General features: G+C 43.7%; 1 protein-coding gene across 1 annotated transcript in view; it reads right to left on the bottom strand.

Annotated features, from left to right (window-relative positions):
- Positions 1-3,421: 3,421 nt before the first annotated feature.
- spock1 (SPARC (osteonectin), cwcv and kazal like domains proteoglycan 1) overlaps positions 3,422-23,660 on the bottom strand; it is a 497,915-nt gene continuing 477,676 nt past the window's right edge. Inside the window, exons 8-11 of the mRNA XM_078230923.1 lie at positions 21,126-21,347; positions 11,489-11,551; positions 4,684-4,821; positions 3,422-3,603 (exon numbers count right to left, since the gene is read on the bottom strand). Coding sequence (XP_078087049.1) covers positions 3,422-3,603; positions 4,684-4,821; positions 11,489-11,551; positions 21,126-21,347 — 605 coding nt within the window. The remainder of the gene's footprint in view (positions 3,604-4,683; positions 4,822-11,488; positions 11,552-21,125; positions 21,348-23,660) is intronic.

Below are 23,660 nucleotides of genomic sequence, written 5' to 3'. Positions count from 1 at the left end.
ATAACATTAAAAATGTTTAATGTATAAAATATTTCCATGCACATCTATATAGATATCATGGCTAAAGGAACCATGATATCTATATAGATATATAGATGTTTGCTCCTAAGTTCATGATCTGATCATAAGAAGCATATCAACTGCATCATTTTTATATCACTTGTTTATCATTCATCCTAACCAACCCAACACAAGATTCTAATGACCTTTCATCACCCAACTATTCCAATTCATCAACCACCTTTCATGAAGGCAGGACTAGTTACAAGTCAATTCGTAAGAGCAAATCTTACTTAACATGACCAGCTTTAGCCTATTAAAGGCAACTCTTCTCCCTTATCAAATTCCATATCAATATATCTCATTCTATAATAGACTGTTATTCAAAACACTGTCGGAGATGCCGCATTGTAAAAGAGGACTCAATGTCTGGTAATTCCTGGAGTCCATTTGCACATTAGTAGAGGGGAATGTATGCCCATGAACATTTGAGAAGGCAGTTCCTCTTCGGGGCCAACTAATTGAAATGAAGCTGGAAGAAGAAAGGTAGAAACTGCCAGCAGTGAGTGGGACACACCAGGGATGCCAGGATGATTCAGAAAGGACAATTTAGGCCTGGCAAGGGTGTAGCTTTCCTTTTTAAAGCTTTGCATGGAGTTAAACGGATAAGCAGCTTGTTGGAAGAAGGTGTGGAGCAAAAGGAAGGAAATAAAATGCGCTTCTGATTTTTCAGTGCCTGATGTAGAAGTGCTGCTGGCACAAGTTTAAGAGTGGCAGGATACCATTGTTGGATAACTAGGGAAGAGACTATCACATGTAACAACCGCACATGTCATGTGGAATGTGATGGCTGTGAAAAGGACCTCCATAATTTCAAGAAACTGCAAGCGGTGTCAGAAAAGGTTTATTGACTCTGACAGCAAAGGTAAGAGTGTTTTCAGATGAATAACAGGGCAGAGAACAGAATCATAGAGAAACACTTGACATTCCTTGGAACATTAGTCAAGCATTACACTTCAGGCTATCATATGGCACTATGGACCTCAGCCCGAGGAAAATTCACTTGCCAGTATGCCTGCTAAGTGTATCATATCATATAATACATTCTAATACACTTAACTCTCACAACATGGTAGGTCCTTGCTCCCTGACACACATCACTGTTATCATGCATATTGAGAATCCCGACTGCTTGTGAATGCAGGATCTGGAGACTATAGTAACCAATCAACACTGCTTTGTCCTAGAGGAGATGTCAATGCAGGAGGAGGACGTTCCACCATCTGATATTTGTCATTATATGAAGAGGAGAAAAATGCCGTAATTTGCTTCTAAACGAGACTGGAAAATAGAAGGTGGAGACATGGGATTCTCTGTTTTCAGTGCAATCATGAGAATCTTTTCTTACTGAATATATTCTTCAATCTGTTTGCCGGCTACAACTTTCCTCATAAAAGATGCACAAAGGAGCTCATTAAGACAGAAAGTTGCTCAAGGAGACTAAAGTTAACAGTGGAGTAACAGTGGTTTTCTTCCTCCAGAGACTGCCAGCCATGAGATTGTAGAGAACATCACTAAGAAGTAAGACACTGTAGTCTACTCCTTTGCTGTTGGCAGTGATAACCACTCACCCAACTTGCCATTCACCATTTTTCTTGTATACAATACCCCAGGGGCTTGCATTCAAAGGGGTACAGATGACCTGGATGAAGAATTGAAACTTGGTTAGACCCAAAACGTAAGAAAGCCAGAGGAAGTAGATGTGGAAGTGGAGCTTGACATAGCTGAATGGAGGCATAGGTTGTATCAGACCTCGGCTGGACAGAAAACAGTTGATAATCTCAGGAGATCAGTCATGAAGAGAACTATTCTAGCAGAATATCTGAAATATATGAAGGTTCTCCATGACCCTCTCACAAGACCTGCTGCAAATGGCTGAGATGGGGTGGAGTCCACTGCCTTGCAGTGCAGCAACATTCAGCTAGGGTTCCTCTATTGCAGGACAGGCTAGAGAGAGTAAAATAAAACATGAACGCGCTTCATAAGGGATTCCATGCAAGTCAGTGTCAATCAACTCAATGTAGAAGTGTTGAATGAAAGACTGCAAGTATAGGGGAAATGCCTTTATCAATCATGTATATTGGGAAGCATTGCAAATGGCTGCAAGGGTATTCAACTGACTCGCTTAAAGGTCTATTCTCCCAATAATCACCTTTCTCCAGGTTCCAGTGCAGTGATTGGCACATGTACCTCTGAGGTTGTGTCACTTGATGACAGCAGCATCGTGAAACATGGCTGGAAGAATGGTGTAGAAAAGATGGTTTCTGATTCCTAGGCCATAGGGGCCAGGTAAAGCTGACCAGGGATCGCTGTCACTTAATTCAGAGGTGCATGCATGTACTTGCAGAGCGGATACATAGGGCAGTGGGAAAAGTTTTAAACCAGTTTGGAGGATGCGAAAGGAAAGTTCACATTGTATTTAAAAAAGTGAGAAAAATACCCAACAGGACATATGGGCATGCGTAGGGTAGTTAGCTGATTAAGAATTTAATAATTCTGAAATAGAATGCTTTCTAAGGGTAATGAAGAATGTAGGGAAGGCTCCTTGAGTATAAATGTAAAAAAGAATTGTAATATCGGCAATGAGTGCCAAAGTATGGCCAAAACCCGTCACCAGTAACTTGAATGTTCAGTGTCCATTTTCCCAATTGCTTCCACCTTAATGAGTGGCTCCTTGCAAATTGTGCCTTTTAAATATATAGTGGCACACATCATCAGGGGAAGATGGGAAGGCTGAATTCCTGTAATTTAGTACAGGTAATGTCATATTGTCTCAATTGCGTGATTTGTGGGTGGCTGCCTCAGTGAGATGGGCACTTCTTCCAGCCCTATGTGAAACTGAATGGACAAAAATGTATATAAATATATTAAAAAATGTAAATAAAATGTATATAATACCTAACATATGCGAAATATTTCAGTATAGTGATGTTAAGGTATGTTGAGATATTTTCTTTCTCTGCCTAAGAATTGATGATAAGAAAGCTCCACAGTTTGTATTTTCAACTCTTCTTGGAAAAGCAGTGAATTTTAAGGGTTAGTTAAGCTGTGTGGATTCAGAATGAGACTAGTAAATTGTACCGCTCATATCCTAGAGTCTTGTTATAAATCTGAATAACTTCTTTCCTGAACTTTCTTACTGTGCAGAAACACATTTCAAAATGCATTTCGCCACTGAGCATGCTCAACAGATGAACTAAATGGTCCCAGTGAGATCAACGTTTTATTATCTACAAGTTATTTTTTGTTTACTTGATCTCAGATGCAACATTTCCTCAGTACCACAGACAAACTGAGATAAGAATGAACTTGAGCAGTGTGCAAAATATGACAGTTCTGGGTAGCGATGCAGTAAGCGCAACTACCAAATATAGCCAATATCATCATCTTTGTCATCTTCGCTATCTTCATCATCTTCAATGCCTCCGCCCTCAGGTGCCTTCTCTTCCTCTTCATTTTGTATTTCTCTCTCGTCATCCTGGTCATCAGATAAGACATGGAATCCACCGCTACCAAAATCACCAGAAGTCTCCTGATCTTCTTCTGAAAGTAAAAGATTAAATCCTCAAGAGATCGCCTTTCAATAAGAAAAATACATTTGCCACGATGTTCAATAGTTACGCTGTACTTAGCTGAAATTATTACTTTGGAGGAGTTGTCATCTAATACTAAAGGTGAGAAATATCTGTACTGGAAACTTCAACTTACAAAGAACTGGACTGAAATTGAACAGGCTTACTTAATATATGGCAGTTAAAACTAAATGCCAGTGAACTCCCATCTGGATTAGAAAGATCAAAACTCAGATCTTAAAGGTTAAAAAAGCATTTTCTGACGTGCATAATATAAAAGAATATACTTGGCTGAACCGAATAGAAGACAACTATATTGCAAACCGTAGGTAATTTATTGCTTCCAAAATAGTCTACCTGGTGACATGACTCTCATTTCAGTTTGTTTCTTGTTATCCCACTATTGTTTGAGTCTGGAAGTTGGTGATATTAGTGGAGAAATGCTAAATGTGATTAATTATATTATTTTATCAGTCATCTATGACTGACTTTAACTGGGTTAATACCTTTTGAAAAATAGTAGAGAAATGTTACTTGGCATGTTAAATTTCTATCCTTTGATATCAGCAATATCAATTTTTCCTACTTAGTTTGAAAATGGATCATTAAGTCACGGCAACAGAGCCTTAGGGTCTATTTCAGAAGATGCATCATCATGAACTTTTGCTCTTGGAGATAGGATGAGCTGTGTTTCTTTGTATTTTGCAAAAGGAGAGGTCCATTCAGGTTCACAACACGAGATTTAATTGCCATCTTTCTCTTTATTATTCATCACACCATAACCTATAATTCAGTAACATCACACTCTTCAAAGGAGGGTGTGACTGAATTGATTCATTGAACCCAGTAAGCAATGCCATCCATGTCTGATAAATGGGAGTCCTGACCTTCAAAGAGGGCTGATAAATCCTACCTTCGTCATCAAAAGATTCATACTGCAGATTGTTTCTTTGCCTATATCTAGTGAAGGATTTTAATAATACCTTGTTCCCCTCTTATCTGGTGTCCCTGAAAAAAACAGTGAACAGTGTCTTTCTTTGGCTGGTCTTACCGCAGATTGGAGCCCCTTCTATCCGTGAACCAGCTATTTCATTGCCATATTTGTCAACACACCAGCACTGCCCGGTGCTACTGTGACACTGGGTCGGTTTGTAATATCCATCCTCATTGCATCTTGGTATAAAAATACCTACAGCAAGTCAAAAATGAAGAGAAAAGTTGTGATAAAATGTTAAGCTTCAAGTTTCCAAATTTATGGGCGAAATCTTCCCAAAAATACACAGAGTGTTGGTTCAGGCAATAAAACCGGCGTGAAGATCGCAGGTTTCAGAGCCAACTGTTCTCGCTGTATTGAACAATGCTCTGTGCATTTTGAAAAGGGAAGCGAGATTCACCCCGTCAGTTGGAGGGGCAGGGCCTCACGATGCTGGCAGGGCCAGGAATCCTGAGATCTGGGCACCATTGTTAAAAGGCACCCCAATCTCCAACTTAAATAAAAGGACCCCCTCTTCTGCACCCCCAACGAACATCAGGACCGTCACCCTCACCCCACCCCCCCTCTACCAAGCAGTGGGCACCCCCCATTGCAATGCCAACTTCAGGGCAGACCCACAATAATTCCAACATCAGGGACATCCCCTCCCAGTATCAGGGCAAACCTCTCTCCCCACCACAACGCTAACTTCAGGACAGATCTCCCCTCTTTACCCTCTTTCCCCTCCCCTCACCCTCACATAAGGGGACCCCCCAATAGGGCTCCCCAAAGAGCACACCTCTGGTGCTGCCAACCTGGCACTGCCAATGTGGCACTCCCAGTGCCAGGATACTGCCTAGTCATGCCCCTCATCTCCCAAGGGCGATACTTACCTCCGCGCTCCCACACGGGCATCATGACTGCTTTTCGTTTTTGAAAGCCAGCAGTGATTTGTACTGGCGTGAGTCACACCGACTGGGTGGGAGTCACTGCTGATGAGTAGATGCTAATTTATTAAAACGCATGGAAATCAGGCTCACCCCCTTTCTGAGAGTGAACCTGTTCCTGACACCAGTAGGATGTGGGGAAGATCTCAAGTGGAGATCTTGCAGGTGCAAAAACCATTTTTTGCCACTCGTGAGAAAGTTCGAAGTTTATTTATTAGTATCGCAAGTAGGCTTACCCTAACACTGCAATGAAGTTACTGTGAAAATCCCCTAGTCGCCACAATCCAGCGCCTGTTCAGGTACACTGAGGGAGAATTTAACATGGCCAATGCACCTAACCAACACATTTTTCGGACTGTGTGAGGAAACCGGGGCACCTGGTGGAAACCCTTGCAGACACAAGGAGAACGTGCAGATTCCGCACAGACAGTGACTCAAGCCAGGAATCGAACCTGAGTCCCTGGCGCTGTGAGGCAGCAGTGCTAACCACTGTGCGGCGGCCATTACGGGATATGCGCTCACAATCAACAAGGCTGTTAAATCGCAGCCCGTGTATCGGTTTAATTAATGCCTTTAGCACGAGCAATTTGCATTCAATGCCTTCCACATAACAAACCATCCCCATGCTCCTACGCAGGAAGAAGCAAAATAGTGAGCAGGAGAAGCTAAGGGAAGTAATCATAGGCACAATCAAAGAACTTCGAAATGTTTTGACTTTAACAGAGTAGGAGCGGAGTGATTGAAGGTTCTTGCTGTTGATAGTGGAGTGGGGTGCCTGGGGTGGTGCGGGTGTGGGTGGCCATACACGAGTGAATCAGAGTCTGCAGAGAGGAGGTGTGAGCTGGGACATGGAGCTGCAGAGGATCATGGGGCGAGGGCTGAGTGTGATCATGCAGAGCTTCAAACAGCAGGGTGAGGATGTCAGCTCAGCCGTGTGGGCAGGGGAGGGATAGGGCAGGTGGAAGGGGTGTGCCGAACGTTTTGTGGAGTAAAGTACAGACTGCAGCATTCCAGGTATAAAAGCAAAATCCCGTGGATGCTGGAGATCGGAAACATAAACAGAAAATGCTGGAATTAGGCAGCCAGTCGGAGAGGATTTATGGAGAGAGTTACAGAGGTGACCCTTCATGTTGCTGATCTATTATTAGAGTTCTGATTCCAGGGTGTTGGCCTCGCGGGGCAGGGGGGGAAATGTTTTGCTCCCTCTTCCCGTAAGACGCCCAAGTTGAGATTTATGCCAGTGGGATTTCCCACTGTTCCCTCTTGCCCACCCCCAACCCCACTGCCAGTGCCAGTCCCCATTAGTATACATTAACCTCTGATTATCAGACATCTCCGCCTGAGAATCGTCACCTCCCCCATCACCCTATTACATAATCTATTCACGCCAATGTGATTCACAACAGGACTCTCACAGCGTGCAGCTCGCATGCAAAACCCGCCACAGGAATTCAGGTGAGTGTATCCCTTGGAGGGTGGGGGGTGGGGGTCATGCTGGGCACTGCCTCCTGGCATTGCATGGGCTCGGGCAGTGCCGGGGGCAATGCTGGGTCGGGGGCGTTCTGTTGAAACGCTCCGTTGGAACGTCCCACCAGCACTATTGTGGGAGGAGGGTGTTCGGGATGGGGGTGGGAGATGGTGTTGGGGTGGAGGGGGGGTTGGTTTCTATTTTTAATTTATTGTATTGGGAAGCCATATAAAAAAGATGCTGAAATCTTTAAAAGGTTAAGTTACTAGCAGGGTGACCTCAATCAGAGCCTGTCTCGCCAGCGTTATGTCTGGGGACCTGCCTCCTCAACGTTTTTAGACTATTTCCCTGACAATACGGCGGAGTTAGAGCCGGCAGTTTTAATGCCATTTTCCCCACCTGCTGCACCACTCTGCCAGAAAAAAAGGGAAAATTCCACCCGGAATTCTTTTCCCGCCTCTCCACAGATGCTGTTTGACCTGAGTATTACCCGTAATTTCTGTTTTTTTGTATTTCAGAGTTCTAGGTGAGCTTGGGATTTGAAAAAGTTAAATGGAGGAGTTTGATGAGGAGAATATTGAGGAATGTGCAGATAAGATTTGGGTAGGATACAGGCAAGCGACAGTTCAGCTACAAAGTAAACGTTCTTGGTCAGGAAAGGATGCCAGAGTTAAGCACATGTCAAGGTAGAGCAGGTCACTGAGGTTGCACACCTGTTGGTTCAGCCTGAACAAACTGCCGATGAAGGAGATAGAATCAGGGATTCAGGATGTTTTCATTCTCACAATTGTTGAATAGAAGAAGGAATCGGCTCTTCCCAGGCACGGTAAAGGCTGTCAGACAGCGCGGCAACAGTCTCCAACCAAAGATTAAAGCAGAAAGGTGGAGTTGGGTGTCATCGGCACACATGTGGAATCCTACGCTACATTGAAAGATGATACCAAGGAGGGATTGCTTATAGACCAGGAACAGGAGAGGGAGGCAGTGAAACCTCAGCAACAGGAGAGCAAGTGGATATGGGACACCTCTGAGGTATGGACAAAGGATAAAAAGTTTGGATGAGATGGATTGACTATATTGGGAGAGGTAATATTTGGAATGCAAGGGGGATGTGCCATGGAGATGGACAGTAGAGGAGAGGTAAAAGAAAATCAGTGAACAATAGAGAGGGATGGGATATGGTCAACTGTATGGAGGGCCACAGGAAAACAGGGGAAGATGGGGACTAATGAAATGCTCCACTTGTTGGTAACTTTGACTAGGTTGTTCTCGGCACCATAATTGAAACGACAATCAGACTGGGTAGCTGGAGATGAGAGGAGAGTAATTGGAATTGATCTAGGGAAACGCAGGATTCAGGAGAAAAAAGGAAGGCTTGAGCGAGTGGGATTTGAGAGGACATGTTTTCAAAACAGCAGTTTTAAACCGAGAAAAAAACAATGGCTGGAACTTTCCGGTTGTTCACACTGGCGGGATCTTCTGGTCCCACAATGGTGCAACGTGGGGTGGAGTCAATGGGATTTCCCATTATTTATTAACAGTTAGTGCCTTTATTCCCAGTTTCTGTCTCTCCATACTTTATTTCCTAAGGATGTTGACTCATTATGGGTTATGGATCCATGATACTGAGTTGCCATTATGCAAGTGTGAGCCTTCGCAGGAAATGTCAGAAACCATTTTAAATGTATGGGTCAACACAGTCAAACACAATCGTGTCCCCACTTTATATCCACATGTGCACAATTCCAGGGCTCAATGTATCATGATCAGAAGTGGGAAACCCAATTAATTGTAACTCCCCCTGATCTTGCAGTGTTACAGAAATTAGTAATTGCCCTCGCATCATCAAACTATGCCCAGCGAATGAAACACAGACCGAGATCACAGTCTGGATGCTTGTTGGATAAGTCGCGAACAATAAACCCAACTGTCTCAACCCCAATGGGTGAAAACTCTCATCAGAAAACTGTGATATGAATTTAGTCAATTGCAGACAAACTCAGACTGAGCACAAAATAAAATGCTGCTTTTTGTGTGCAATATGCAACTCTGCACATGAAGTGATTTTCTGTATTTCAGGGGAAATGTAATTTTATGTGTGCAGTGAGAAGCTTTCTTGCGGATGTATAATTAATACCCCTGCACATAGTCACCTTCTGTGGCTGGAGCTATAATGATTTCTTTTTTGCAAAACTGATACATTTTTGCTAAGAGGTGTGTTGGAGAGACACATTTAATCTATACACTGCACATACACACAGATCTCTTGTGGTCAAGTCAAGATGTTCTCGCTAGTCTAACAGCCTACTTTAAATTCAGGTTTTAAATTAAGGAAGAACAGAATCTTTCATCTTCTGAATCCCAATACAACTCTGAATAAACGTACAGTATTTTTTAAAGAGAGTAACAGACCATCAGAATGTGAGTAGTGCCTTGATAAGTGCGGAAAGCAAAAATCCAATTTTTATACTGAGAAGCCTCTGATATTTTTCTTCAACATTTTCTGTTGATGCAATGAGTGTCGAGGAGTGATCTGCTACTTTGAGTTGTATAATCGTGCCTCATTTCAGTGATATGTTAAGGTTTATACTTGACACATTGCAGGAATATATTTGAATTTATTTATATCATAGAATTCTACAGTGCAGAAGGAGACCACTTGGCCCATCGAGTCTGCACCAACCACAATTCCACCCAGGTCCTATCCCCATAGCCCCGTGCATTTACCCTAGCTACACCCCCTGGGCAATTTAGCATGGCCAATCCACCTAACCCGTGCATCTTTGGACTGTGGGAGGAAACTGGAGCATCTGGAGGAAACCCACACAGACACGGGTAGAACGTGCAAACTCCACACACACAATGACCCAAGCTGGGAATCGAACCCAGGTCCCTGGCGCTGTGAGGCAGCAGTGCTAACCACTGTGCTGCTCCATAATTTATGGGAGTCAGAATGCATTTAAATTATATGTAGATACACAATATTTTTATTGTGTGTTTCTAATTACATAGCAATATATCATGCGTAGTGCTAATTACTTTGATTTAGTGTTGTTGAATGCTGAGTAGCACAGTGGCACAGTGGTTCGCACTGTTGCCTCATAGCGCCAGGACCCCGGTTCAGTTCCAGCCTCAGGTGACTGTCGGTGTGGAGTTTGCACATTCTCCCTGTGTCTGTGGGGGTTTCTTCCGGGTGGCCCGATTTCCTCCCACACTCCGATGTGCGGGTTAGGTGGATTGGCCATGGTAAATTGCCCCTTAGTGTCCAATGATGTGTAGGTTAGGGGAATTAGTGGGGTAAATATGTAGGGTTACGGGGATAGGGCCTGGGTAATATGCTCTGGTGGAGAGTTGATGCAGACTCGATGGGTGCAATGGCCTCCATCTGCATTGTAGGGATTCTGTGATTCCATTCTATGATTATCCATCATATATGTGAAATTTCTCTATTTGATCTGCCATGATAAAAAATGATCAACCATGATTAAAATTAATGTCGCAGCAGGCTCAAAGGGCTGAATGGCCTACTCCTGCTTTGATTTTCTATGCTTCTATGAGTCCATATCCTCCTGTCCACGGTCCTTCCCATCTTTATCTCCCATGTTGTTTGTTCATCTTCCAGATGATCCTTCAGCTTGAACATCAAACCCAATCCACTACCTACCCTGTCTGTCCATTTGATGGTATGTCCTTACTGATGAGTGAATACGCCTGTTTGTGTGAGGACACAGAGGGAAGGGGAGAATCCAGAAATAGAGGGAAATACATGGCATGCTCAACCATTTGTAATTCCCAGTGCAGCTGCAGGATTTTTAAATGTTCACATTCTCGCATCTTGAACAGAGGCAGAAGGATTGCACTAGAGTATTGTGAAGTTGGAAGAAAGGTGAACAAGACAATCATGAAATATTAATTCCCATAACTGTTCCAGTATTGATGCTTGTTTTGTTCATTTCATTCCATGCAGCAAACATAAGGCAGAATAATAACAAAGTTTGAAATTAGTGGTGTATGTTCATAGAATCATAGAACCATAGAATCTCTACAGTGCAGAAGAAGACCATTCGGCCCATCAAGCCTGCATTGACAGTAATCCCACCCAGCCCCTATCCCCATAGCCCCAAATATTTAACCTCCTACTCCCCCTGACATAAAGGGGCAATTTAGCATGACCAAACAACCTAACCTGCACATCTTTGGAGCTTGGGGAGGAAACCAGAGCGCCTGGAGGAAACCCACGCAGACACGGGGAGAACAGGCAAACTCCACACAGTCACCCGAGGCGGGAATCGAACCTGACTCCCTGGCGCTGTGAGGCAGCAGTGCTAACCACTTTTCCTCCCTTTTGAGAATACATTCAGCTTATCTCACCTTAAAGAATCAGATTTATTTATTTGTTTATACATTTTAAAATCATTGAACACCAATTAATCAGAACATGTAGTCTTCATCATATGACAATGCTTACCTAAGAGATGTTTCCCCCTGGTTTGCCGTTGAATCTTATTCATTTCAGCTTGGCATGGAAGACCTGGAATAGAATTTAGTAGATAGTAGATCCCAATGAGCCAGGGATGATATGTTCAATGATCGACCGATGTATAAACATTACTGCATTTCATTTTACACTTGAGATTCAAAAAGCTGTGATTTTTCACACAAAGCAGAGGACAGCATTCAATTAAAATGCTTAAAGAAACAGATTACATTTTTTGACAAATCTCAATACTTGCAGAAAGGTCAATGGATGTGTTATGGTGGCAGATGTTACCTTTCCTGAAAATTTGCATAAAGTCATAAATCACTGGGAGTAAAGTTATCTTCTTGTACAGTTTGAATCCAAGCATTTTAAATCACCTGCCAGTGTCCATTATGAAGCTTTGATTGCACAAACTGCTCTCTCATGATGGGCTAGTTGAACTCTCATTGTTATGATGGTTAGAAGTAGAATTTAGGTGGTGCTCATAGGTGGTGCCTAAGGTGGTGCTTAGGTGGTGGATAACTCATTAATCAAAGTTAGATTTGTCAAACAAAAGTGGAAACAATCAAGGCCACCATATTAGCCCTTGGCCACCTTTAAGCGAATGCGCAACCTGACCACAGTTCAGTCTAGATACATTATTAGCAACTCTGACAATAAACAAAGGATTTCACATTGTGTAGCTAATTCCTGCACCAGCTGGAACAAAAGGTGGGATTTTCCAGCCCCAACATCGGCAAGCATTGTCACGGTTGGGACTGGAAAATTTGGAGAGCCATTAAAATTCAACATTCCTCCCAAAGTTTGTAATAAACAATGTGGATTTTGCACTATTTGTCCAGGATTTGGGACACCCCAATCTTGATGTAATTTTTCGCTATATAGTACAACTATATCGCTTTTGTTCAAATGTGCTTGTTCGGTAGTATTTTAGAACAAATATTAGGAAAACTATTTTAGGAGAAAGCCACTATAAAAATTGACTCCCTCCACCACTGACGCACAGTGGCAACTATGTGTACCATCTACAAGACGCACTGTAGCAATTCACCAAGGCTCCTTCGACAGCACTTTCCAAACCCATGCCTTAGATGGACAAGGGCAGCAGATGAATGGGAACACCACCACCTGCGAGTTCCTCTTCCAACTACATGCCATCGTGACTTGGAAATATATCACTGTTCCTTTACTGTTGCTGGGTCAAAATCCTGGAACTTCCTTCGTAACAGCACAGTGAACCACCTACATGGACTGTGGTGGTTCAAGAAGGTGGCTCACTGTTACCTTCTCAAGAGCAATTAGGAATGGGCAATGAATGCTGGCAACAAATTTAAGAAGTATAACTTCTACGTTTATTTCAATTACAAGTGCACAGATTAACATACATTCCTGCCTCATGCTTTTTCTCATTCACTTCCTGTTTAGGCTCTGGCTCTGAATCTCTGCATTGCACTTCACAGCCCCTGCTATAGGTTCACTGGAGGATTGGTGGAACTGAGCGATATTGTAGTGGACATTTATGTTTCTTGACAGGGTTCTGCCAATTAACTGTGATGGGGCCCCTGCGGAAACTGTAGGCATCCGTTTCCCCCAGTTTCGCTGCCTTCATTGCATCTTTTTTGAAGGTTCCAGTCCATGCCTTTCTCCTTTTTCTTTAGGCAATCTTTCCTGTCTGGACCGGTTGCCAGAGTCCTTGACTTTCCTGGGCATCCACTGTCACCCTCTCCTCTCAATATAAGGACTGCCTGTCCTCACCGTCCATCCCACTACCCACACCATGTATCAGATCATCTTTAGAGATGTCTACCGCCTGCATCTTAATTGAGGCACTTTCACAAGCAACCGCGGCAGTTGCAATCACTGTCTATTCACCTCATCACCACCCAGAGCCTCGGATACTGTGGGCGGGATTTCCCATCCCCAACCACTGCCAGGATCGTCCAGTCCCACCGAAAGATGATGGACCTTTGGCTGGCCTGCTGCATCCCCCATGGAGGAGCCTGCTGTGATGGGACTGAAAAATCTCAGCCTGTGTGACAGCAACATACACGGGCTCTTCCAATCTACTTTGTTCAACGTGTTGCTTACACTGTGATCACCTATACAGAGCGGAGATTAAAAACAGATCAGACAACTACTTCTCTAGTGACTTTCATTCTGCCTGCAAACATGAACCCTGATTGCGACTTCCCGTTCTCATTCTGACATTTCCTATGCTGTTCCAACTAAGCTCAGTTTAGCTCCCAGGGTATCATTTCATTTATCTCCTGTCCATGCTGCCGTACTTAATTTTAGTAACTTCAAACATTAGGTATAACCTTGACTTTCTTTTCATCAAAGGATGTTGGTGATGTGGAGGGAATGCGTCAGCATCTGGGCTGATGGCTTGGCCGCTTTGCCAGAACACGACCCCAGGAGGATTCTGCTGCATAGGGTGCGAGTCTCCTCCAATTATAGCACAACAGTGGACCAAACAGACCACCCAACAATGGGACAGTACTAATGGCAGCAAATATGATGCACTGTCAACCGTGTGTGTCGAGCAACATATAGATGGACGCCTTTGACAACTTTGGGAAAATGGAGCTGTGTGTCTGCGTGTGTGTCTGCATGTGTGTGTGTGTGTCTGTGTGTGTGTGTGTGTGTGTCTCCGCCTGGCATGCCTGGGCCCTAATGTCAAGTTTACGTTTTGATATTCATTCAACTAGTATTCACTTGGTTAATAGTCTGATGCCAAGTTTCTTGGGTACTATTTGTTACTACAGGGGGATTCTTACCAGAACATGGCAGAACATTGCTTCTGGCGAGTAAAACGGTGTATTTCTCTCCAGAGAAACATGCTGCTTTTCTCTACAGATCTTACCAAACTGTCACTGCCATCATGTAGGAGGGCGGGGCCTCAACACGCTGGACTGCACTGAGACCAGGGCGCTATGTTTAAAGTCTCCGATCAATGCAAAAAGTAACCTCCCTCTCACCCTAACACAGAGGTCTCAGGGGCTTCCCCAACCCCCCGCTCCATGGTCAGAACTGACCTTCATTCCCCACCCCCACTGATTGGATCCGACATTTCTTTCCAACCTCCCCAAACAGCCATCGCTGGCGTCACCAGCTCCCACATCCACTCCCCCCCCCACCACCACCACATATAAATGAATCCCTCCCACCCATGAGACTTCCATTGGGGCTGCCCTGGCTCAGGTTGGCACCATGTCAATGCCAACCTGAGCTAAGGGGCAGAGCCAAGGGGCATTGCCAGGCTACTGCCTGGGCATGTCTCCCTCTCCCAGGGACTATACTCATCATTACTCTCCCCCTGGGGGATCCCCACAACAGGTTCACATCTGGGTGAACTTATTGTAAACTTTGAAAATATGGCGGGGGCTCAATATCTGGTCAGGGTGGTGAGGGGGGGAGGAACGTTTTGCACATCTTTATCGGCATGAACCTAATTCTGTCACCGGCAAGAGACAGTGAAAATCCAGTGGCCGGTGAGATTCATGAGTTCTGGGTTCAGACGGTGAATGTGGGCTCAAGATCCCGCCCCATGTGTTTAAAAAGAGAAATATTACAATAATTACAGCTCGAGACTAAGTGATCATGACAGGAGTTCCCTGCGACTAACCACTGCGAGTGTAGAAAATATTACAAGACTTGGATAGCAGAGCTACATTTTACAGAAACAATAATAATTCAACAACAAGATTCTGGCGAATGAATTACTTGCACAACCTAAGACAGACCTAAGGCGCTTACACTATTATATCTTAATACCTTTCCGGTCTCATTGAATCAATGCATCTCAGCCTCCCTCTACCCAGATGTTTTGCTCTGGATCCATTTTTCGCCTTTGATCATTTTCTCATTTCATCTCCAGCTGACTTATTGTGCCTCTGATGTCTTTATATACATCCCATGGCTGTATCTGAGTTCACTCTCACTAGCCTCAAGCATCTTTAAGAACAGTGCGCCAGAATCCTGTGCAGGCAGCAGCAGTCCTGCTGTTGGAGCTGACCCGCATTGACCGGCAGAAAGACCCAGGGACACATATTCCTGGTGGTTGTCAATTAATTGACCGCTGCCAGGGTAACTAATTAAGGATAGAGGCCCACCCCCTAGACTCTCTGACCCAATCAGAGAATGGCAGCTCAGCAGCGCCACGCTAGCAGTGGTTATTGTGGAGATAGCAGCTGCAGGAAGCGAGTGTCTCAAAGGCAGAAGCACACATGAAGAGGGGTAGATGGGATGAGTGGACATTGAGGCCAGGCTGGGAGACCTGGATGATCGCCGGGGAGGTGCGCATGGTGCACCGGCGGTGCTGTTGCCACTAGGGGCGACCCATTGTCACCGGTGGGGTTCCCTCAGTGAGCCATGGAGTGCCAAAAAAAGGAGGGCTCCATTCTGGAGTTGGGAGACTCTCCGCTTTCAATGGGCTGACTCCCTATGTGGTGACCAGCCTCTTCCACCCTCACCTCCCCAAGGCAGACAAAATGCCTACCAGGGTGGGATGTGGCCTTTACTTGGCAACTTCAATGACTCAATTAGCTGTCAGAGGGGTGGTTGATCTGCCAATGCAGCTGTCCCTGCCACGGCCCCCTACTTCTTTTCACACCATTTTGCCAGCATTCCCAGCTGCCAGCCCATCCCCAAAGTCCCTGATTTCACTTTATCTTGCACTATTAGACAGGGGGCACTGTTTGGGGACAAAGCAATCTATTCTTGGTGAAGCAGTACATGTGAATGCAGGCTAAGAAGCTGGGCATGGCTACCAACTGCCTTAAAGTTACCAATGCAGCAAGCAATGTTTTTACATACAATGCTGCATTCACAGAGGAGAACTGCCACCTCTCCCACCGAGCAAGTACTCTGGCATCTTCCATATCCAAATATAGTTCGGTTAGCAATGCAGAAACCTATCAAGCCTCCCATCCATTGACTCTGTCTACACTTGCTGCTGCCTTGGGAAAGCAGCCAGCATAATCAAGGATCCCACGCACCCCGGACATTCTCTCTTCTACCATTGGGAAAAAGATACAAAAGTCTGAAGTCACATACCAACCAACTCAAGACCATAAGACATAGAAGCAGAATTAGATCACTCGGCCCATCGAGTCTCCTCCGCCATTCAATATTGGCTGACTTTTTTCTCATCCCCATTCTTCTGTCTTTTCCCCATAACCCCTGATCCCCTTATTAATCAAGAACCTATCTATCTCTGTCTTAAAGACACTCAATGACATGGCCTCCACAGCCTTCTGCGGCAAAGAGTTCCACAGATTCACCACTCTCTGGCTGAAGAAATTCCTCCTCATCTCTGTTTTAAAGGATCGTCCTTTTAGCCTGAGGTTGTGCCCTCTGGTTCTAGTTTTTCCTACAAGTGGAACATCCTCTATCCAGGCCTTGCAGTATCCTGTAAGTTTCAATAAGATCCCCCCTCATCCTTCTGAACTCCAACGAGTACAGACACAGAGTCCTCAACCGTTCCTCATACGACAAGCTCTTCATTCCAGGGATCATTCTTGTAAACCTCCTCTGGACCTTTTCCAAGGCCAGCACATCCTTCCTTTGATATGGAACCCAAAACTGCTCACAATACTCCAAATGGGGGCTGACCAGAGCCTTATATAGCCTCAGAAGTACATCCCTGCTCTTGTATTCTAGCCCTCTCAACATGAATGCTAACATTGCATTTGCCTTCCTAACTGCCGACTGAACCTGCATGTTAACCTTAAGAGAATCTTGAACAATGACTCCCAAGTCCCTTTGTGTTTCTGATTTCCTCAGCATTTTCCCATTTAGAAAATAGTCTATGCCGCCATTCCTCCTTCCAAGGTGCAAAACCCCACTTTTCCACATTGTATTCCATCTGCCACTTCTTTGCCCACTCTCCTAACCTGTCCAAGTCCTTCTGCAGCCCCCCTGCTTCCTCAATACTACCTGTCCCTCTACTTATCTTTATATCAGCGGCAAACTTAGCAACAGCGTCTTCAGTTCATTTCTCCAAATCGTTAATGTATATTGTGAAAAGTTGTGGTCCCAGCACTGACCCCTGAGGCACACCACTAGTCACCGGCTGCCATCCTAAAAAATACCTCTTTATCCCCACTCTCTGCATTCTGCCAGTCAGCCAATCCTCCATCCATGCCAGGATCTTACCCTTAACACCATGGACACTTAACTTATTTAACAGTCTCCTATGTGGCACCTTGTCAAAGGCTTTCTGGAAATCTAACTGTTTCTCCTTTATCTAACTTCCTTGTTACCTCCTCAAAGAACTCTAACAGATTTGTCAGACATGACCTCTCCTTGACAAAGCCGCGCTGACTCAGTCCTACTTTATCATGCATTTCCAAGTACTCTGCAACCTCATCTTTAATAATGGACTCTAAAATTTTGCCAATGACCGAAAATCAGGCTAACCGGCCAATAACTTCCCATCTGCTGCCTCCCTCCCTTCTTAAACAGTGGTGTTACATTAGCTACTTTTCAGTCCTCTGGTACCCTCCCTGCCTCCAGTGATTCCTGAAAGATCACCATCAATGCCTCCACAATTTCCTCAGCTATCTCTTTTAGAGCCCTGGGGTGTAGTCCATCCGGTCCAGGTGATTTATCCACCTTCAGACCTTTCAGTTTCCCCAGAACCTTCTCCTTAGTGATGGTCACTACACTCACCTGTGTCCCTGACTCTCCTGGAGCTCTGGCATCCCACTGGTGTCTTCCATCATGAGGGCTGATGCAAAGTAACTATTCAGTTCCTCTGCCAAGCTTTGTTTCCTATTATTACTTCTCCAGCCTCTTTTTCCAGTGGTCCAATGGCTATTTTTGCCTCTCTCTTACCTTTTATATATTGAGAACAACTCTTCCTATCTTCTTTTATATTACTAGCTAGCTTACACTCATGTTTCATCTTCTCCCCCCTTATTGCTTTTTTAGTTGTCCTCTGCTCACTTTTAAAGGCTTCCCAATCCTCTGGCTTCCCACTAATCCTTGCCACTTTGTATGCTTTTTCTTTTGCTTTTATGCTGTCCTTGACTTCCCTCATCAGCTATGGATGCCTCGTCCTCCCCTTAGCATGTTTACAGCTTCCTCCCTGCTGCCATGAGACTTTTGAATGGACCTACCATATATTAAGCTGATCTTTCTCTACATCCTAGCTTTGACTGTAACACTATATTCTGCCCTCCTTTCCTTCTCCCCTATGTACTCTATGAATGGTATACTTCGTCTGTACAACATGCAAGAAACAATACTTTTCACCGGATCCAAATACACGTGACAATAATAATAAATCAATAAATCAAATCAATGTTTGCTTTGAATTAAATACAACAAACACCAACTGTTACTGTGCTTGTCCCAAAGCAATGCAACTTTTTAAAAGTCTACTAACCCAACAACTCAAGGAAAACATAATAGCAGGAATAAAACTGCCTAACTAGAACTATGATGTGTAGTGCAATATGCCTTTTCATTGAGAAACAGAGTTAACATTTTGAATCCAATATAACTCTTCTTCAAAACTTCTTCTTTAGTTCCGAAGAAGAGTTACATTGGATTTGTACCAAACATCGAGAATCCAAAGAGCTTCTACAGATACATAAAGGGCAAAAGAGTAACAAGGAAGAGAGTAGCCTCTTAAGGATCAACAAGGTAATCTACGTGCGGATCCACAAGAAATGGGTGAGATACTAAATGAATATTTCTCATCAGTATTTACTGTTGAGAAAAGCATGGATGTTAAGGAACTTGGGGAATTAAATATTGATGTCTTGATATTACAGAGAAGGAGGTGCTGGAAGTCTTAAAGCGCATCAAGGTAGATAAATCTGCGGGACCTGATGAGGTATATCCCAGGACATTGTGGGAGGCTAGGGAGGAAATTGCGGGTCCCCTAGCCGAGATATTTGAATCATCGATAGTCACAGGTGAGGTACCTGAAGATTGGAGAGTGGCAAATGTTGTGCCTTTGTTTAAAAAGGGCTGCAGGGAAAAGCCTGGGAACTACAGGCCAGTTAGCCTCACATCTGTGGTGGGTAAATTGTTGGAAGGTATTTTGAGAGACAGGAGCTACAGGCATTTGGAGATGCAAGGACTGATTAGTGACAGTCAACATGGCTTTGTGAGTGGAAAATCATGTCTCACAAATTTAATTGAGTTTTTGAAGGGGTAACCAAGAAGGTAGATGAGGGCAGTGCAGTTGATGTTGTCTACTTGGACTTTAGCAAGGCCTTTGACAAGGTACCACATGGTAGGTTGTTGCATAAAGTTAAATCTCACAGGATCCAGGGTGAGGTATCTAAATGGATACAAAATTGGCTTCTTGACAGAAGCCAGAGGGTGGTTGTCGAGAGTTGTTTTTCAAACTGGAGGCCTGTGACCAGAGGTGTGCCTCAGGGATCAGTGCTGGGCCCACTGTTATTTGTCATTTATATTAATGATTTGAATGAGAATATAGGGGGCATGGCTAGTAAGTTTGCAGATGACACCAAGATTGGTGGCATGGTGGACAGTGAGGAAGGTTATCTCCAATTGCAGTGGGATCTTGATCAATTGGGCCAGTGGGCTGACGAATGGCAGATGGAGTTTAATTTAGACAAATGCGAGGTAATGCATTTTGGTAGATTGAACCAGGACAGGACTTACTCAGTTAATGGTAGGGCATTGGGGAGAGTTACAGAACAAAGAGATCTAGGGGTACATGTTCATAGCTCCTTGAAAGTGGAGTCACAGGTGGACAGAGTGGTGAAGAGGGCATTCAGCTTGCTTGGTTTCATCGGTCAGAACATTAAATACAGGAGTTGGGACGTCTTGTTGAAGTTGTACAAGACATTGGTAAGGCCACACTTGGAATACTGTGTGCAATTCTGGTCACCCTATTATAGAAAGGATATTATTAAACTAGAAAGAGTGCAGAAAAGATTTACTAGGATGCTACCAGGACTTGATGGATTGAGATATAAGGAGAGGCTGAATAGACTGGGACTTTTTTCTCTGGAGCGTAGGAGGCTGAGGGGTGACCTTATAGAGGTCTATAAAATAATGAGGGGCATAGACAAGGTAGATAGTCAATATCTTTTCCCAAAGATAGGGGAGTCTAAAACTAGAGGGCATAGGTTTAAGGTGAGAGGGGAGAGGTACAAAAGTGTCCAGAGGGGCAATTCTTTCACACAGAGGGTGGTGAGTGTCTGGAACAAGCTACCAGAGGTAGTAGTAGAGGCGGGTACAATTTTATATTTTAAAAAGCATTTAGATAGTTACATGGGTACAATGGGTATAGAGGGATATGGGCCAAATGCGGACAATTGGGATTGGCTTAGAGGTTTAAAAAAAAAAAGGGCGGCATGGACAAGTTGGGCCGAGGGGTCTGTTTCCATGCTGACTCTAAGAACCATTAACTCTTGCTCCAGCCTGCGGAGATTTCCTGCCTAAATTCAATGGATCCTTGAGCAGACTGTCAAATTTTCGTGGAAGGGGCCGGAAAATCCCGGCTCCCCTTTCTCTCTCCGCAGATGCTGCCAGACCTGTCGGGTTTTTCTAGGTACCTTCTGTTTTTTTTAAATTTTAGATTTGCAGCATCTGCGGGACTTTATTTGCATTTACTTTTGAGTTCTCTTTAAAAACCTACCTCCTTGCCTCTGGAAACAGTAGCACCATTCATTGTTAGAGAGCTTTCCGTCTTTAAACGTGTCACAGGAGTTGAAAAGTGGCTTAATACACTGCTCATACTTATCAAGATAGATAGTTCCCAGCTCAGATTGGTCCAGCAAAAGGTCATAGTTCATGTCCAGCTTGTTAAATATCCAGCCCAAAGAATCCTTGCAGATTGGAAGAATACTGGTGTCAAATCCTGCGAAAGATAACTCAATCAGTTTTTGCGCAGAGAACCGGTAAATGCTCAAAGTGTAGATGCAAGTCTGAATTCAGGCCCAACATGAATAATACTCAGCAATGTTTCACCTTGACACAACAGAGTATAAAAGCATTGATGTACAAGATAAATTGGAATCCCAGTGAGTTAAAAAGCTCACAGCAGTCGTCAATCATTATTTAACCAAATATTTGCATATCTTCATTGCATAGTCAGATAAGATATTAATAAGATAAAGTGTACTTTACAACAGCTGTTATTTAAGCAAGCAGTAATTCTGTAATGATAATAAATTCCTCCATTTACTTCATTCTTAGGCGGCTATAAAATTCATCCAGTTTTTTAAAAAAAAACTTAAATTAATTAAATATTTCCCAGTTGATTATGGCTTATTAAAATTATCCAATATGGAGAATAACTTTGGGAAGTTGATATTATCCACACGTTTCTTTGCGCTTGCATATTATAATAACATACGGTAAAGAGATATTAGCATTATACAGAGTTTGCTTCAAATGCTTCAGCAGGGTTTTACTCAGGTTTCTGAAACATGGGGGTAAGCTTTCCAATCCTGCCCGCCACGGGTGGGACGGACAATTTAGTGGGCCATTAAAAGGTCCGAGACCGGAAAATCCCCCTCGTGTTGATGTGATTCTGTTACAATGTTAAGAAATTCGGAAAATTTCTACTATTTTGTGAGGTTGATCATGATAGGCTGTACGTAGTTTATAACAACTATATTACAGCAAGGCACGGGTGGCATGGTGGTGCAGTGGTCAGCACTGCTGCCTCACGACGCCAGGGACTTGGGTTCGATCCCTGGCTTGGGTCACTGTCTGTGCGGAGTCTGCACGTTCTCCCCGTGTCTGCGTGGGTTTCCTCCGGGTGCTCCGGTTTCCTCCCACAGTCCGAAAGACGTGCTAATTCGGTGCATTGGCCACACTAAATTCTCCCTCAGTGTACCCGAATAGGCGCCAGAGTGCGGCGACTAGGAGATTTTCACAGTAACTTCATTGCAGTGTCAATGTAAGTCTACTTGTGGCACTAATAAATGAACTTTTATTCTATAATCAATTAATTGCCACACAACAGTTCATAACAAGAAATGCAGGTGCCATTTCTGCAACATGTAACAATAGAACGCAAAATTGTCATGAATTTTCCTGAACTGTTCCTCCAGAATTACCAAAATCATTTTGGAAATGTTCCCAGAGTATTTTAAACCATTGTACGACCTTCAACCTGGCCTATAACTAAAAGAAATCATTCTTTATGTGGCTATCAAATCATTTTCTCAATTACAGTACACTAAAACTCAAATTTTCTGCTCCCTTCCACTTTAAATAATATACCACCAATCTTTGTGTCCTCAGCAAACTTGAATATATGGTTCTTTATTGTGTTATCTCATGAATGAGTAAATATAGTGAACAGCTCCAGCACAAGTACCTGTGGGACACTACCAGTCACTTCCTTTTAACTAGAGAACATACCTATTTTCCTTGCTCTGTCTTCTACCATGTAGCCAATCTCCTAACCAAGTCAATTGTTTACCTTCAGTTCCAGTTATTTTTTTAAACTAATTTTGTTTTATGAGGAATCTGATAAAATGCCTCCTGGGAATCTATACGAACCACATTCATTGACTTTCCCCGGTTTACTATTTCAGTTACTTCCTCAAAGATTTCAATTAGGTTTGTTTGAAATGTCCTAATGTTTACAAATCCATGTTGGTTCATTCTAATCAGCTCACATTTCTCGAAATGCTGACTCACTCTGTCCTTAATTATAGATTCCAATAACTTCCCCACAGCAGATGTTAGATTAACAGGTCAATAATTGCCTGCTTTCCCTCTCTCACCTTTATTAAATAATGGAATTACATTTGCAATTTTCAAATCTAAAGGGACAATTCTTGAATCCAGAGTGCTTTAGATGATTATAACTAAAACATCTGTACCTGTAAAGCATCTGTAACCTTCACGAAAGAACATGCATTGGTGCTGGACCATCAAATTTTAGGCACCCTTACTTAAAGTATCTCTTAAACATTCGGCCCAGGAGGCAGAGGTGAGATTGGGGTGTGTGTGTGGTCCAATTAGGGGCACAAAAGAGGTTTTACTTATAGAGGCAGGGGGCATGGCTGAGGTATTAAATGAATACCATGCCTCTGCCTTTGTCAAGAAGATGTTGCCCAGATGTTGGTGAAGGAGGAGGTAATCCAGACAAAAGAGGGTTTAAATTTGATGATGAGGTGGAGATGCCAGCGTTGGACTGGGGTGGGCACAGTAA

This window comes from Mustelus asterias, chromosome 16 (genome assembly GCF_964213995.1).
Source record: "Mustelus asterias chromosome 16, sMusAst1.hap1.1, whole genome shotgun sequence".
NCBI classification, from domain to species: Eukaryota; Metazoa; Chordata; class Chondrichthyes; order Carcharhiniformes; family Triakidae; genus Mustelus; species Mustelus asterias.
The sequence above is the reverse complement of the archived record's forward strand: the minus strand, read 5'-3'. Positions and strand labels throughout refer to the sequence as shown.